Raw genomic sequence first — 14,955 nt, forward strand, 5'->3', positions numbered from 1 at the left:
CGGGTGGCCGGCACATAATTACAAATCATTTGTTAAACTGCAAATTGACCGCAATAAGCCCAAACAGATGTAATATTTGATTAAAACGCAATCATTTAAACCTTGCTTACATTTATATACAATCACGTGTTTCTCTATTATGCATTGGAATACTTGGGAACAGGTTTCCAAATTTCTCACTTGGAGCCGATATCCTGGTGTCTTTTCTGTCCAACAATGAAAATAAAATCAAAGGTTATGTGTATATATATATATAAATAGAAAATACCTTAGGAGTGATAATAGAGCCCTTAGGAGCAATGTAAGAGTAAATGAAATATAAAAATGCTGTTGTATATCCTACCCTAGGAAATACAAAGGCAGCATCTCACCAGACTCATCCCCAGAGTAAGTATTCAGACTCATCCCCACTTCAACTCCCTCACTCACTTAGTACCTATTTCTCCCGGTCTCTCTCTCTCTGTCCATCACTCAGTACCTATTGCTCTAGGTCTCTCTCTCTGTCTCTCTCTCTCTCTCTCTCTCTCTGTCCCTCACTCAGTACCTCTTTCTCCCGGTCTCTCTCTCTCTCTCTGTCCCTCACTCAGTACCTATTTCTCTCTGTCCCTCACTCAGTACCTATTTCTCAATTAAATTAAATTAAACTGACTTTATTGACATGGCAAATTCATTATTACTTATATTGTCAAAGTATACATATCGAAAAAATAAAAATACATATTTATATTAAAGATATATATATTTATATATAAATAAATGGTGGGACCAACAGCAATAATAATAGTAGTAGTGGACATGGGATTACCATTAACTACAACAACAATATTAATGAGAACAACAATACATTAAAGCAATAGTAGTAGACCAGTGTAAACATGACTGAGAAGACACATGACATTACTTTGCACTTTTCACTGGCTGTCCCTCAGGTTGTGGCTGCCAAAACTGCACATTTGTGCTTTTGAATTAGCCTGTCCTCTCTGGGCAGCCAGGTTTGTCTGTGACGACCGGACTCTATAGCCTATTTCTCCCTGTCCCTCACTCAGTACCCATTTCTATTTGGTCTCTCTCTCTCTCTCTCTCCCTCTCTCTCCCTCCCAGGGGCTTTATTGGCATGGGAAACATGTGTTAGCATTGCCAAAGCAAGTGAGGTAGATAATATACAAAAGTGAAATAAACAATAAAAATTAACAGTAAACATTACACATACAGAAGTTTCAAAACAATAAAGACATTACAAATGTCATATTATATATATATATATATATATATATATATATATATATATATATATATATATATATATATATATATATATATATATACAGTATATATAGAGTGTTGTAACAATGTCTCTCTCTCTGTCTCTGTGTGTGTGTGTGTTTGGGGGGGGGGGGGGGGGGCTTTATTGAGATGGCACACTATTTCATCCAACAGATACGGGAGTTTCTAATATGGTCATACATTTGGCAGGAGGTTTCCAACTCAGTTTCTTGGCAGTATGCACATTGCCTGTCTCTCTTAAGAGCCAGGACTGCCTACAGCGGCCTCTCTCAATAGCAAGGCTATGCTCACTGAATCTGTACATAGTCAAAGTGTTCCCCTTAAGGATCAGACCCTTTTTTTCAATTATCGCCTAAAATGACATACCCAAATCTAACTGCCTGTAGCTCAGGACCTGAGGCAAGGATATGCATATTCTTGATACCATTTGAAAGGAAACACTTTTAAGTTTGTGGAAATGTGAAATTAATGTATGAGAATATAACACATTAGATCTGGTAAAAGATGATACAAATAAAAAACATGCGTTTTCCCCCCCCCCCCATCATCTTGAAATGCAAGAGAAAGCTTTTGGATATCAGACCGTTGGTAACTCACCAGCATTACTACCAGAAGTACGACTTTCCCGAATTGGATCCTTTGTTTATACCCCCCAGGGCAATTGAACCCAGATGCCACCGGCGGAGAAGAGGTATTCGGAGTGAACTTCTAGTCCGACTCATAAGGCCCGCACACCATCCACCGCTTCCAAGTATATTACTCACTAATGTTCAGTGCCTGGACAATAAAATAGACAAGCTCAGGGCGAGGATCTCTTTCCAGAGAGACATCGGGGACTGTAGCATACTCTCTTTCATGGAATCATGGGTCTCTCCAGATATACTGTCCCTGTCAATATAGCCAGCTGGGTTCTCAGTACATCGTGGAGACAGAAATAAAGACCTCTCTGGGAAGAAGAAAGGCGGTGGTGTATGGTTCATGATTAACTACTCATGGTGTGACTTTGATCATGTACAGGAACTCAAGTCCTTTTGTTCATCTGACCTAGAATACCTCACATCAAATGCCGTCTGTATTACCTCCCAAGAGGTTATAGTTACAGCCGTGTATATTCTCCCTCAACCTGATACCACGACGGCTCTCGAGGAACTACACTGGACTTTGTGCAAACTGGAAACCACATATCCTGAGGGCACATTTATTCTAGCATGGAATTTTAACAAGGCAAATTTGAGGAAAACGCTTCCGAAGTTCTAGCAGCACATTGCCTGTACTATTCACGCTTCAAAAATTCTCCAAATGTGTTACTCTCTCTTCCGGGATGGCTACAAGGCCCTCCCCACCCTCCCTTTGGCAAATCAGATCACGACTCTATCAGATCACGCAGACAGGGATATGTTCCAGGTTGCCTCTGAGAATAACATTGACGCATAAACGGACACAGTGACTGAGTTCATCAGGAAGGGGATGTTGTTCCCACTGTGACTATTAAAACCTACCCAAACCAAAAACCGTGGATAGATGGCAGCATTCGCACAAAACGGAAAGCGCGGGCCATCGCATTTAGTCACGTCAAGGTGACTGGGAATATGGTTGAATACCAACATGTGGTTATTACCTCCATAAGGCAATCAAACAGGTACAACGTCAGTACAGAGACAAAGTGGAGTCTCAATTCAATGGCTCAGACACGAGACGTATGTGGCAGTGTCTACAGACGATAACAGATAACACAGGGAAAACCAGCCACGTGGCTCCCAGACAAACTAAACATCGATGTGAGTAAAATATTTAACCCTCACAAGGCTGCCGGCCTAGACAGCCTCCCTAGACGTGTCCTCGGAACATGGGCAGACCAGCTGTCTGGAGAGTTTACAGACATATTGAATCTCTCCCTATCCCAGTCTGCATTTGCTTGAAGATGTCCACCATTGTTTCTGTACCAAAGAAAGCAAAGGTAACTGAACAAAATTACCATCCCTCTGTAACATTCACTTCCGTCATCATGAAGTGATTTGAGGATCTAGTTAAGGATGATATCACCTCCACCTTACTTGACACCCTAGACCCACTTAAATTTGCATATTGCCCCAATAGATCCACAGACGAAACAATCACCATCGCACTGCCTGGCGTCCTATCCCATCTGGACAAGAGGAATACCTACAGTGTGTAAGAATGCTGTTCGTTGACTATAGCTCAGCCTTCAACACCATAGTACCCTCCAGCCTCATCACTAAGCTCAGGGTCCTGGGATTGAACCCCGCCCTGTGCAACTGAGTACTGGAATCCACCCCCAGGTGGTGAAGGTAGGAAACAGCACCTCCACAACGCTGATCCTCAACACAAGCCCCATGTGATTAGCCCGCTCCTGTATTCCCTGTTCACACATGCCTGCGTGGACACGCACGCCTCCAACTCAATCATCAAGTTTGCAGACGACACAACAACAATGACAAGATTGCCTACAGGGAGGAGGTGGGCACCCTGGCAGAGTGGTGTCAGGAAAATAATCTCTCCCTGAACATCAACAAAACAAAGGAGCTGATCATGGACTTCAGGAGACACCAGAGGGAGCACGCCCCTATCCACATCGACGGGACCGCAGTGGAGAAGGTGAAGAGCTTCAAGTTCCTCTGTGTACACATCACTGATAATCTGAAATGGTCCACCCACACAGACGGTGTGGTGAAGGAGGCGCAACTCAATAGGGTTTCTACGGCCAAGTTTACACCTTCACTTTTAAAGTGAAATGTTTTGTCCAGGTAGTTGTCTAAAAGGGATTGAATTTGTTGTTGCCTAATTGTTTTTTGGTAAGTTTCCACACTACATTCCTTCCATCTTTATCATTTCTTAATATTATTCAGTTCCTTTGGCTTTGATGCCTCATGATTGAGTATTGGTCTGTTCAAGTAGACTGTGATTTTTCTGTGATCTTATAGGGGTGTCAGTGGGCTAACTGTGAACGCTCTGAGAGACTGGGTTGAGGTCAGTGATAAAGTAGTCTGTAGTACTACTGCTAAGAGATTAGCTATAGGTGTACCTACCTTAGGAGTCCCCTCAAAGTCTACAATTGACTATATACATACCCTGCTGAGCATCTGGTACATGCCATTAGCTTGATCTAGTGTAAGAGTCGGGGTTGGGCCTGTTTGCCTGCTCACGGCTGGTCGTATGAGTGACTTTCATGTTGAGGCCCTCCTTGCGGGAGTGGGGTCTTGGGGTTAGCAGAAGGTGCATAGGTCTTATTTGAGGGGGCCAATATGGGGTGTGGGAATGGTTGGTTTGCGGGGGTATTGATTGGTTGGGGGTGGGGGTGGGGATGTGGCTGGTGGTGCTGTGGTCTGGATGTAGGTCCTCCCGGCGTGGATCCTCTAGTGTAGGTCCGGTGGGGTGGTTCCGCAGGTCTGGTAGAGTGTCTCGCTGGTCTGGGCGGGGTGTCCATTGATCTGTTGCTCCTGTGTGAGGTGTTGGGGCTGCGGTTAAGGGCGATGTCCTTTAGTCACTCTCTCTCTCAATTCAATTTGGCATAGAGGACATGTGCAGGTTGGTTGGTCTGTCAGACACTGTGCCTCGTCTTATTGCAGGCAGCAATGTAGTGCGCTGCCAACCCACAGCTCTCTGCGTTTTCCCCCAACAGGATGGGTAGCTTATTCTCATCAGAGAGGTCTTTGAAACCTTCAATAACGGTTTAAAATTTAGGGAAATGACACTGTCTAATTGTTTTATATTCTTTACATGTTGACAGGAAATGTGGCTCTGTCTCCGGTTCTGCTGTGTTTAAGTGGTTGCACAGCCTTACCTCTACAGGGAGACTGCCATTCTCAATGGATTGGCTGTGCTCATTGAGCGTGTACTTTGTCAAAGTTTTTCTAAGGTTTTGATCAGTAACCATGGTCAAATAGTTTGCCATGATGTACTGTCAATTTAGGGCCAGATAGTGCTGCATTTTGCTTTGTGCTTGTGTTTCTTGTGTTGCAATTTAGTTTATTCTGATTGATTGGATGTTCTGGTCCTGAGACTTCAGTGTGTTAGTAAAACAGGTTTGTGAACTCAACCCCAGGACCAGCTGGATGAGGGGACTCTTTTCTTTGCTCAGGTCTTGGCATTGCATGGCTTGGTAATGATTTGAGAATGGGTCACTGTATTTTAGATGTTTTCAAAATTGAATTCTGCCTGCATGCATTGTTTGTCATTTACTTCTGGACATGTAGGATTATCTTACAGAACCCTGCATGCAGGGTTTGAAAGGGGTGTTTGTCCCCTTGACTAAAATCTTGTTTTGCAAGTGGACCCCACACCTCGCTGCCATAAAGTGCAATTGGTGCAATGACACATTCAATTCGTTTTAGACACAGTTTTATAGGTATTTCAATAATAATTATTTTAATGGCATAGAATGCCCTGTGTGCTTTCCCTCTCAGTCCCTGAGATCTCTGGAAATCGTTACTTGTGTCTTTTGGGGGTTTACTGCCAGGGCCCAGGTTTGACTGTACTGTCCTAGCAAGTCCAGGCTCTGTTGTAGGACATGTTCTCTCAATTCAATTTCAATTCAATTTAAGGGCTTTATTGGCATGGGAAACATATGCATTACCGAAGCAGGTGAAGTAGATAATGAACAAAAGTGAAAATAACAACAAAAATTAACAGAAAACAAAAAAAATACAAAAATAAAGATGTTTCAAATGTCATTATGTCTTTACACAGTGGTTCTTCCTTTAAAGGGTATGAGTTTATGCTGCGACTGTCAGTGGTAGATGGTGGCATTCTGTCATTGCACCACACTATCACAAGGGGGAGTTAGAACGCTCATCTATCGGTAGTCTAAATTGTGGCAATTTTCATTCTGAGAGTTTCTCTTCTCTGGCACTAGAGTCCTTGCATCATGCAACAACAAAAAAAACTGTTGGGGGTCCTGGAGTTAAGAGAGAACTTGGGTAAATACAATGAGGGAAAAACACGTGACTCATGGACTGACAATTTTTGAAAAATAGGCACAGTGGGCTTTTGGTTTCTCGCCCTTTAAAAACGGGGGGGGGGGGGGGGGAGTAAAGGAGCTTGTCTGTCAGCCCTGCATTAAAGACCAAAATTGGTTAAAGAAAATTGTGATAAATAAAAATATATACCAGTTTCATTTAAGGACAAAAAAAATGACAGCTGTGCCATATAGATTGCAAAATAGTTGGGAAGAGGTTTCCGATTTACCTATTCATGAATTGACATGCAATTTTCCATTCCTCCTGAAAGCCCTAATATCTCTCCGTCGCCCACACACACTTTATACATTTGCATAATAAAGGACTTAAAGGCTAATTTAATTTGATTTTAATACTTCTGACAGCCAAAAAACTATGTACAAAAGGGAGAATAAATAAACATAAATATGGGTTGTATTTACAATGGTGTTTGTTCTTCACTGGTTGCCCTTTTCTTGTGGCAACAGGTCACAAATATTGCTGCTCTTATGGCACACTGGCATTTCACCCAGTAGATATGGGAGTTTATCAAAATTGGGTTTATTTTTGAATTCTTTGTGGATCTGTGTAATCTGAGGGACATATGTGTCTCTAATATGGTAATACATTTGGCAGGAAGTTAGGAAGTGCACCTCAGTTTCCACCTCATTTTGTGGGCAGTGTGCACAGCCAATCTTGTCTTGAGAGCCAAGTCTTCCTACGGCGGCCTTTCTCAATGGCAAGGCTATGCTCACTGAGTCTGTACATAGTCAAAACTTCCTTAAGTTAGAGTCAGTCACAGTGGTCAGGTATTCTGCCACTGTGTACTCTCTGTTTAGTGCCAAATAGCATTCTAGTTTGCTCTGTTTTTTGTTAATTCTTTCCAATGTGTCAAGTAATTGTCTTTTTGTTTTCTCATGATTTGGTTGGGTCTAATTGTGTTGCTGTCCTGGGGCTCTTTGGGGTCTGTTTGTGTTTGTGAACAGAGCCCCAGGACCAACTTGCTTAGGGGACTCTTCTCCAGGTTCATCTCTCTGTAGGTGATGGCTTTGTTATTGAAGGTTTGGGAATTGCTTCCTTTTAGGTGGTTGTAGAATTTAACAGCTCTTTTCTGGATTTTGATAATTAGCAGGTATCAACCTAACTGCTCTGCATGCATTATTTGGTGTTTTACGTTGTATACAGAGGATATTTTGCAGAATTCTTAATGCAGAGTCTCAATTTGGTGTTTGTGCCATTTTGTAAATTCTTGCTTGGTGAGCGGACCCCAGACCTCACAACCAAGGAAATATGGTTCTATAACTGCTTCAATTATTTCTAGCCAGATCCTAATTGGTATGTCAAATTTTATGTTCCTTTTGATAGCGTATATGGCCCTTCTTGCCTTCTCTCAGCTCGTTCACAGCTTTGTGGACAGTTACCTGTGGCGCTGATGTTTAGGCCGAGGTATGTATCGTTTTTTGTGTGCTCTAGGGCAATGGTGTCTAGATAGATGGAATTTGTATTTGTGGTCCTGGCAAACATACTTTTTCTGGAGCACTATTATTTTTGTCTTACTGAGATTTACTGTCAGGGCCAGGTCTGACAGTGTCTGTGCAGAAGATCTTGGTGCTGTTTGTAGGCTCTCCTCGGTTGGTGACAGAAGCACCAGATCATCAGCAAACAGTAGACATTTGACCTCAGATTCTAGTAGGGTTAGGCCGTGTGCCGTAAACTCTTCTAGTGCCCTCGCCAGTTCGTTTATATATACACTAGCTTTCAAAAGTGGGGTCACTTAGAAAATGTCCTTGTTTTTGATAGAAAATAAAAACAATTGACCATTAAAATAACATCAAATTGATCAGAAATACAGTGTAGACATTGTTAATGTTGAAGGGGATCATCCCGGAGTTGCCTCTTCGCTGTTTACGTTGAGACGGATGTTTTGCGGGTACTATTTAATTAAGATGCCAGTTGAGGACTTGTGAGGCGTCTGTTTCTCAAACTAGACACTCTAATGTACTTGTCCTCTTGCTCAGTTGTGCACCGGGGCCTCCCACTCCTCTTTCTATTCTGGTTAGAGCCAGTTTGAGCTGATCAATGAAGGGAGTTGTACGAGATCTTCTGTTTCTTTGCAATTTCTCAAATGGAATATCCTTCATTTCTCAGAACAAGACAAGAATAGACTGACGAGTTTCAGAAGAAAGTTCTTTGTTTCTGGCCATTTTGAGCGTGTAATCGAACCCACAAATGCTGATGCTCCAGATACTCAACTAGTCTAAAGAAGGCCAGTTGTATTGCTTCTTTAATCAGAACAACAGTTTTCAGCTGTGCTAACATAATTGCAAAAGGGTTTTCTAATGATCAATTGGCCTTTTAAAATGATAAACTTGGATTAGTTAACACCACGTGTCATTGGAACACAGGAGTGATGGTTGCTGATAATGGGCCTCTGTACGCCTATGTAGATATTCCATAAAAATCTGGCGTTGACAGCTACAATAGTCATTTACAACATTAACAATGTCTACACTATTTCTGATCAATTTGATGTTCTTTTAATGGACAAAAAAAAATTCTTTAAAAAACAAGGACATTTCTAAGTGGCCCCAAACTTTTGAACGATAGTGTCTACATTCCCATTTATTGAACAAGTAAACTTTTAGTACAATAGGTGTGTGTGTGTGTGTGTGTGTGTGTGTGTGTGTGTGTGTGTGTGTGTGTGTGTGTGTGTGTGTGTGTGTGTGTGTAGTGCAGTTTAGTGCAGATGTGATGGAGAAGCTGTTTAATCTCACTCAATTCTACAGTGTTCCCCTGTACTCTGATGGCCTCTGCTTAGCTGCGCTGGTCCTGCTGTTGGCCCTTTTGGAATGGAGCAGGGCCAAGTCTGGGCCCGGGGGCTTCCTCTCTGGTCTGGTAGAGGTGGTGGTCTGGGACAGGGTAACAGGCTGGACCCGGTCTAGTCTGGCTAATCCGATGGAAGTGGTGATGCTCTGGTGGTGTGCGGGGCATGTGGGGTGTGCTGGGTCTGGTGGGGCGTTGAGGGGGCCTGGGGCTCTTTGGTGGGGCTCTCTCTCTCTCTGTGTTGAGTAAGCAATGCTCAATCATGAGATTTGATACTTCATAATGGAGGTTGCTAGGCAGCGCCTGTTACTAGGCCTTTACCATCCTCGTGGCAACTGAAGCAAATAAACGCCTGGCCATTAATTACATTTTACAGAATGGACACATGAGTGCATTTAGGTGCGTGTTCTGCGGCAAATTCTCTTAACAATAGACAAACATAGGCTCATTCTGTTCAGAACATCCCAGGGTATGACACCGTGTAATATTGTAACTGTACATTAAACATAGTGATCATAAACATTGACATGAGTTTTATGATATGGAAATTTTGAAGTGCACATTTGAACTCTTTATAATTTGGCTTGCTTGTGTGACATCAAAGCAGTGTTTATTGTTATTCTCTTTAACGTCTCATCTTTCAAAATACATCAATTCCTCTTAATTTACAGCATTTCACTCAATCAGACAACAAAACAAAAGTTGCCCAATTAGTGGGAGGGATGGGGCAACTTATTTTTGCGTGAGGTGCTCAAGTTCAGAACGGCTGTCAGTCAAAACTCATACAGCGTTGTGAAGCGCAGAGCTTGAGCTCTGACGTCATGTATAGCATGTTACTTTTCCATCCCAGCGTTCCAATTCAGTGCCAAAATCTGCCATTTTCAACTGATATAGAGGTACAAGTGTAAAGGGTTAAATGTATGTCAAACATGCAAACAGTCCAAATGTGAGGTTATGAATCTTCAGCCCATAGTGATTTGTTTCAATAAAACATGTACTTTGATCAACTGTGTCAATCTGCCGTTTTCTCCCCTCCTTGCAGACTTGCCAAAAAATCCTGGTTTGGTAACTTCATCAACCTGGATAAAGAGGAGCAGATCTTCATCTTGATCAAAGACAAGCCTCTGAGCTCCATCAAGGCTGACATCGTCCATGCCTTTCTTTCGGTAGGTAAAACCTCTCTACCCCTTTCTCTCACTGTCTTTTTGCTCTCCTCCCTCTTTAGTTCCTCTCTCTAGTTACTCCTCCCTCTCTCCTCCCTCAAACCTTCTTCTCCTTGTGCCCTCTTACTCTACCTCTCCATGTATATTTCCTTCTCCTTTACTGATCTTATTTTCTGCTCTCTGCCACTTCTCATTCAGTCATTCATTCACTACATTTTCTCACTCCTACTTTGCTTTCCCGCCTCCTTCCTTCTCTCCGGCCTCCCTTACATCTCTTCTTTTCCTCACTCTCACTCCCCTCCACTCTGCTCTCCCTCTCCTATCATTCTCTCCTCCTCTCCTCTTAACTTCTCCTCCTTTCTACAGAATGTATTCCCCATATCATTATGGATATGCTCTTTCCATGAGATAGCTTTCACTTGGATTCACCTGGTCAGTCTATGGTCCCTTATTGATGTCACTTGTTAAATCCGCTTCAATCAGTGTAGATAAAGGAGAGGAAACGGGTCTAAGGGGTTTTTAAACCTTGAGACAACGGAGACATGGATTGTGCCATTCAGAGGGTGAATGTACAGGACAAAAGATTTAAGTGCCTCTGAACGGGGTAGGGGCCAGGCACACCGGTTTGAGTGTGTCAAGAACTGCAACTCTGCTGGGTTTTTCACGCACAACAGTTTCCAGTGTGTATCAATAATGGTTCACCACTCAATGGACACCCTGCCAACGTGACACAACTGTAAGAAGCATTGGAGTCAACATGGGCCACCATCCCTGTGGAATGCTTTCGACACCTTGTAGAGTCCATACCCCAACAAATTGAGGATGTTCAAAAAAGGGGTGCAACTCAATATTAGGAAGGTATTCCTAATGTATTGTACTCTCAGTGTATATGCATATGTTGCAGGTATGTTGCAGTATAGCCCCAATACTGTAGGTCAATGGAAAACCAATCTTCTATTCCTATGAGGTAGCTATTTTGTCCCCTAGTTTATGCTTGGTGTCCCAGAGAGTAGATGGACACTTGAATAGATGGAACTATACTCCTCAGCACTCTAGGATTAATCAAACTCTTGGCAGCAGTTTGGTGAAACATGACAATTTGGGTGTTGGCAGGGTTGACACTGCATTAGCCTGAAATATGCGTTCCAAATGGCATCCTATTCCTTATGGTATACTACTTTTGACAAGAGCCCTATGGGCCCTAAAGTCTCTGTGCCGCGTGTCAATCTCAGATGTACTGACGTTGTAATCTGGTTAGAGTTGAATCTGTGCTTGGTTGCATCAGGGTAATTTTAATGACGTTTTATTCAACCTGTTATTTATATAAGAGGTATGTGGCAAAAAGCTGAAAGTCACTCTCAATTTGTTATCTCTTTACTCACTTGAGCGAGTGAGTCTTTCTCTGTGACACTTTTTCTCCCTCTCTCTGTATGCTCCTCGCTCTCTATTCCCTCTCTATGATCCTCTATCCCTACTTCTTTCCTCAGGAACCACACAATCAGCCACTCCAAATCAAATCAAATCAAATCAAATGTATTTATATAGCCCTTCGTACATCAGCTGATATCTCAAAGTGCTGTACAGAAACCTAGCCTAAAACCCCAAACAGCAAGTAATGCAGGTTCCACCTCTTTCTCTCTCCCCCATTTTTCTCCCTCTCTCACCCTCCCTCCTTTTCTTCAGTCTCTCTTTCCTCTCTCTCTTCTTGATTCGATCTTATATTTTGTATCTCTTGATTCAGAATGTCCTCTTCATAACTACAAAATAAAACAACAACAACAAAAAAGATTTATCGCTCTTCCAGATCCCTAGTCTCAGCCACAGTGTGATCAGCCAGACGAGTTTCCGGGCAGAGTACAAGTCCACAGCCGGCCCCACGGTCTTCCAGAAGCCAGTCAAGTTCCAGGTGGACATCACCTACACAGAGAGCACCACCGCCCCCAAGGAGAACGGCATCTACTCTGTCACCTTTACCCTGCTCTCAGGTACACGTACACGCATTCATGCATGCACACACACATGCACACAAACACGCACACACATGCAGGCACACTGCTGCTAGGTGTTTGTGTGTGCATGTTTACGTGTGCGTGTATGTGTTTGTGTCTTTCACAGTGTGTGTGTGCTCCATGGGACCAGATTGGAGGGAGGGGACACTTTCCCTTGTACTAATCATAGGCCATTTGGATCCCGCTGCTTCTCTGATGTTAGTGGTTACAGGAGACCGCACGCAGCCACACTCTCTTTTTCATCTCCATGATCTATCCTAACACTCTTCCCTCCTCCCCACACTAACCCCCTTGTTATCTTATTTTCTCTCCACCCTTCTCCTTTCCCGTCCTCTCCTGACCTCTCCTCTCTTGACCCCTCCTTTGTTTTTCCTTTTTATTCCTTTTATTCCTTACTTTTCCTCTTAATTTCTTTACCCTTTTTCCTCCCCTCTCTGCCTTTCTCAATTTTTCTCCTCCCCTGTTCTGCCGTTTTCATGTTCCTGTGTACAGTACCTTTGTGTATGTGAGTACAGAATGACTAACCTTGTTCTCCCCTTGTCTATTGCAATCATGTGTGTGTGTGTGTGTGCGTATTTGCCTGTTTGTGTGTGTGTGTATAGGACCCAGCCGGCGCTTCAAGCGGGTGGTAGAGACAATTCAGGGCCAGTTGCTAAGCACACATGACCAGCCGGGAGTTCAGCAGCTTTCTGGTGAGTTGAACACGCCCCCTTCCCCCCCACCAATACCCCCATCACCCTCTCTCCTACAACCCCTCACTACTAAAGCTAAGCTAGCACTCCTCCCCCACTCTCACGCCCTTTCCTTCCCTTTCACCCCCTCTCTGCTACAGCCTCCATATATTGCATGGCCCTCACTCCACCAAGTATGGGTAGAGTTTGCTCCATAACTACTGATCTAAGGTCAGATGTTTTTTTATGGTCCCTTAATTGTTATAAAGGATCAGGGGTAGGGTAATCTGATCTTGAGCCCTAATTGCCACTGCTCCACGGCTCCTCACCATGGTAATGTCAAAGCAACCACAATGCACCTCAATGAATTGCACTGCCACTACATTGAGATGTAGAGGGGTCACACTCTCTAGCTACCTCTATCTTTTTTAAACCCTTGTCACTCAAAATCCATACCTCTTGTAACCATTTTTGCTGCCCATACCTGCCATTGACTAGACCACAGCTATCTGGTTAGACAGTGAACTTAGAGGACAGGTCAATTTAATCCTGGTGCTAGGATCTCCTCCTCCCTCATCCAGAGAGGTTTTACTATGCCCAAAATCTGTCAATGAAAACAAGCCCACGAAGTGAGGAATTTGTATGGAGGTCAATGAGAGAGTGTCAAATTTGGTCAACAACAAATGTAATTGCTCATTTGCTACATGAGGCTTATTTGATTGAATAGAAGTTTAGTAATGGTTAGGTTGTTACGAATACACGGATATAGTAAGTGGACGCACGTGACATTTCGGCAACATACAGTAGTTGTCATAGAAATAGATAGAGGACTCATCATGGATATAACCCATTTTAGCATGGACATTGCCATTGAGGGCTTCCACCATTTTAAAGCTGTCAACTGGGTGGGAGTTCCAATGAGTTGGGAGCAATCCGCCAAAGAAGAAGAAAATAATCACCTGATTAAAAATGGAGATGGCACTGCCCATGCTGTCACATATGCTAAAATGGCACAGATGAGACCTCTATCTATCTCTATGGCCTGTTGTTCTAACGCATATCTGCCTTCTTAATGGCCCCACCTGATCTCGTCTCCCCCTGTTTTTCCATTGTTAGAGCGGTCACTTGAATATCTTGTCAATATATAATAGACAATCTTCGCTCATCTCTTGTTTTATCCATGAGCCATTTAGCCAATAATAAGTCATCCTGTCCCAAAGTGCCCACCACATAGATCTCTTATAGACAATAGAGATGTCTATAAAGATTGAGAGAACAAAAAAGGAAGAAAGTAAAAGACTCTGTCCTCCTACTCACCCTCCTCATGTCTTATCCATCCATCTATCGCCGTCTCTCGTGTGTGTGTGTGTGTGTGTGTGTGTGTGTGTGTGTGTGTGTGTGTGTGTGTGTGTGTGTGTGTGTGTGTGTGTGTGTGTAAAACATAGTATCACAGTTTGACTTAGAAATTGAATGTTTTGTCCACGTTTTTCCAAACGTCTATGGGTGAGGTCAAGGCAAATGTTGGTTTTTGACGTTTAGGTTGAGACACTGTTACTAAACTCAGCAAAAGTGAAACCAAAAACACTGCAGTTGGGCTGGGAGTTTCACATTTCGTTAAGGGTTAAATTATGGAAAAATAGAAGAGGCAAGTGGAATGGGGAGAAATGCATTAAAGACCATAATTGCTTAAAGGAAATTGTGATTAATAAAAAAGTATTCCAATTTCATGTAAGGACCAAAAAATTGACAGCTGTGAACCCTAAGTGTTGTGGTGCATTAGTTTACTTCAATTAGGGGTAGGGGTAGGGGAAATACATTTACAGAAATTTCTAAACTTGTTTTCGCTTTGTCATTATGGGGTATTGTGTGTAGATTGATGAGGGAAAAAATTTATTTAATCGATTTTAGAATTCAAAAAGTCAAGGAGTCAATACTTTCCGAAGGCACGATATCTATTTTATTTATATATATTTCCCCCAAAAGATATATGGGGGATTGGAAATGATGCAGACAATTACATTAATGGAAGCCACAATCTATCTGCAAATAT

At 42.8% G+C, this 14,955-nt stretch overlaps 1 protein-coding gene across 4 annotated transcripts in view; it reads left to right on the forward strand.

Annotated features, from left to right (window-relative positions):
* Nucleotides 1-14,955, forward strand: part of brsk2a (BR serine/threonine kinase 2a) — a 527,560-nt gene that overhangs the window by 497,643 nt on the left and 14,962 nt on the right. For 2 of the 4 annotated variants that reach the window (XM_090200982.1, XM_090200992.1), the window contains exons 16-19: nt 349-387; nt 10,105-10,228; nt 12,030-12,210; nt 12,837-12,926. In XM_090200982.1, coding sequence (XP_090057108.1) covers nt 349-387; nt 10,105-10,228; nt 12,030-12,210; nt 12,837-12,926 — 434 coding nt within the window. The remainder of the gene's footprint in view (nt 1-348; nt 388-10,104; nt 10,229-12,029; nt 12,211-12,836; nt 12,927-14,955) is intronic. The other 2 variants (XM_090200985.1, XM_090200998.1) reach the window with 1 other exon arrangement.

Source organism: Oncorhynchus mykiss, chromosome 2 (genome assembly GCF_057628025.1).
Source record: "Oncorhynchus mykiss isolate SJ-2025 chromosome 2, ASM5762802v1, whole genome shotgun sequence".
Taxonomy (NCBI): Eukaryota; Metazoa; Chordata; class Actinopteri; order Salmoniformes; family Salmonidae; genus Oncorhynchus; species Oncorhynchus mykiss.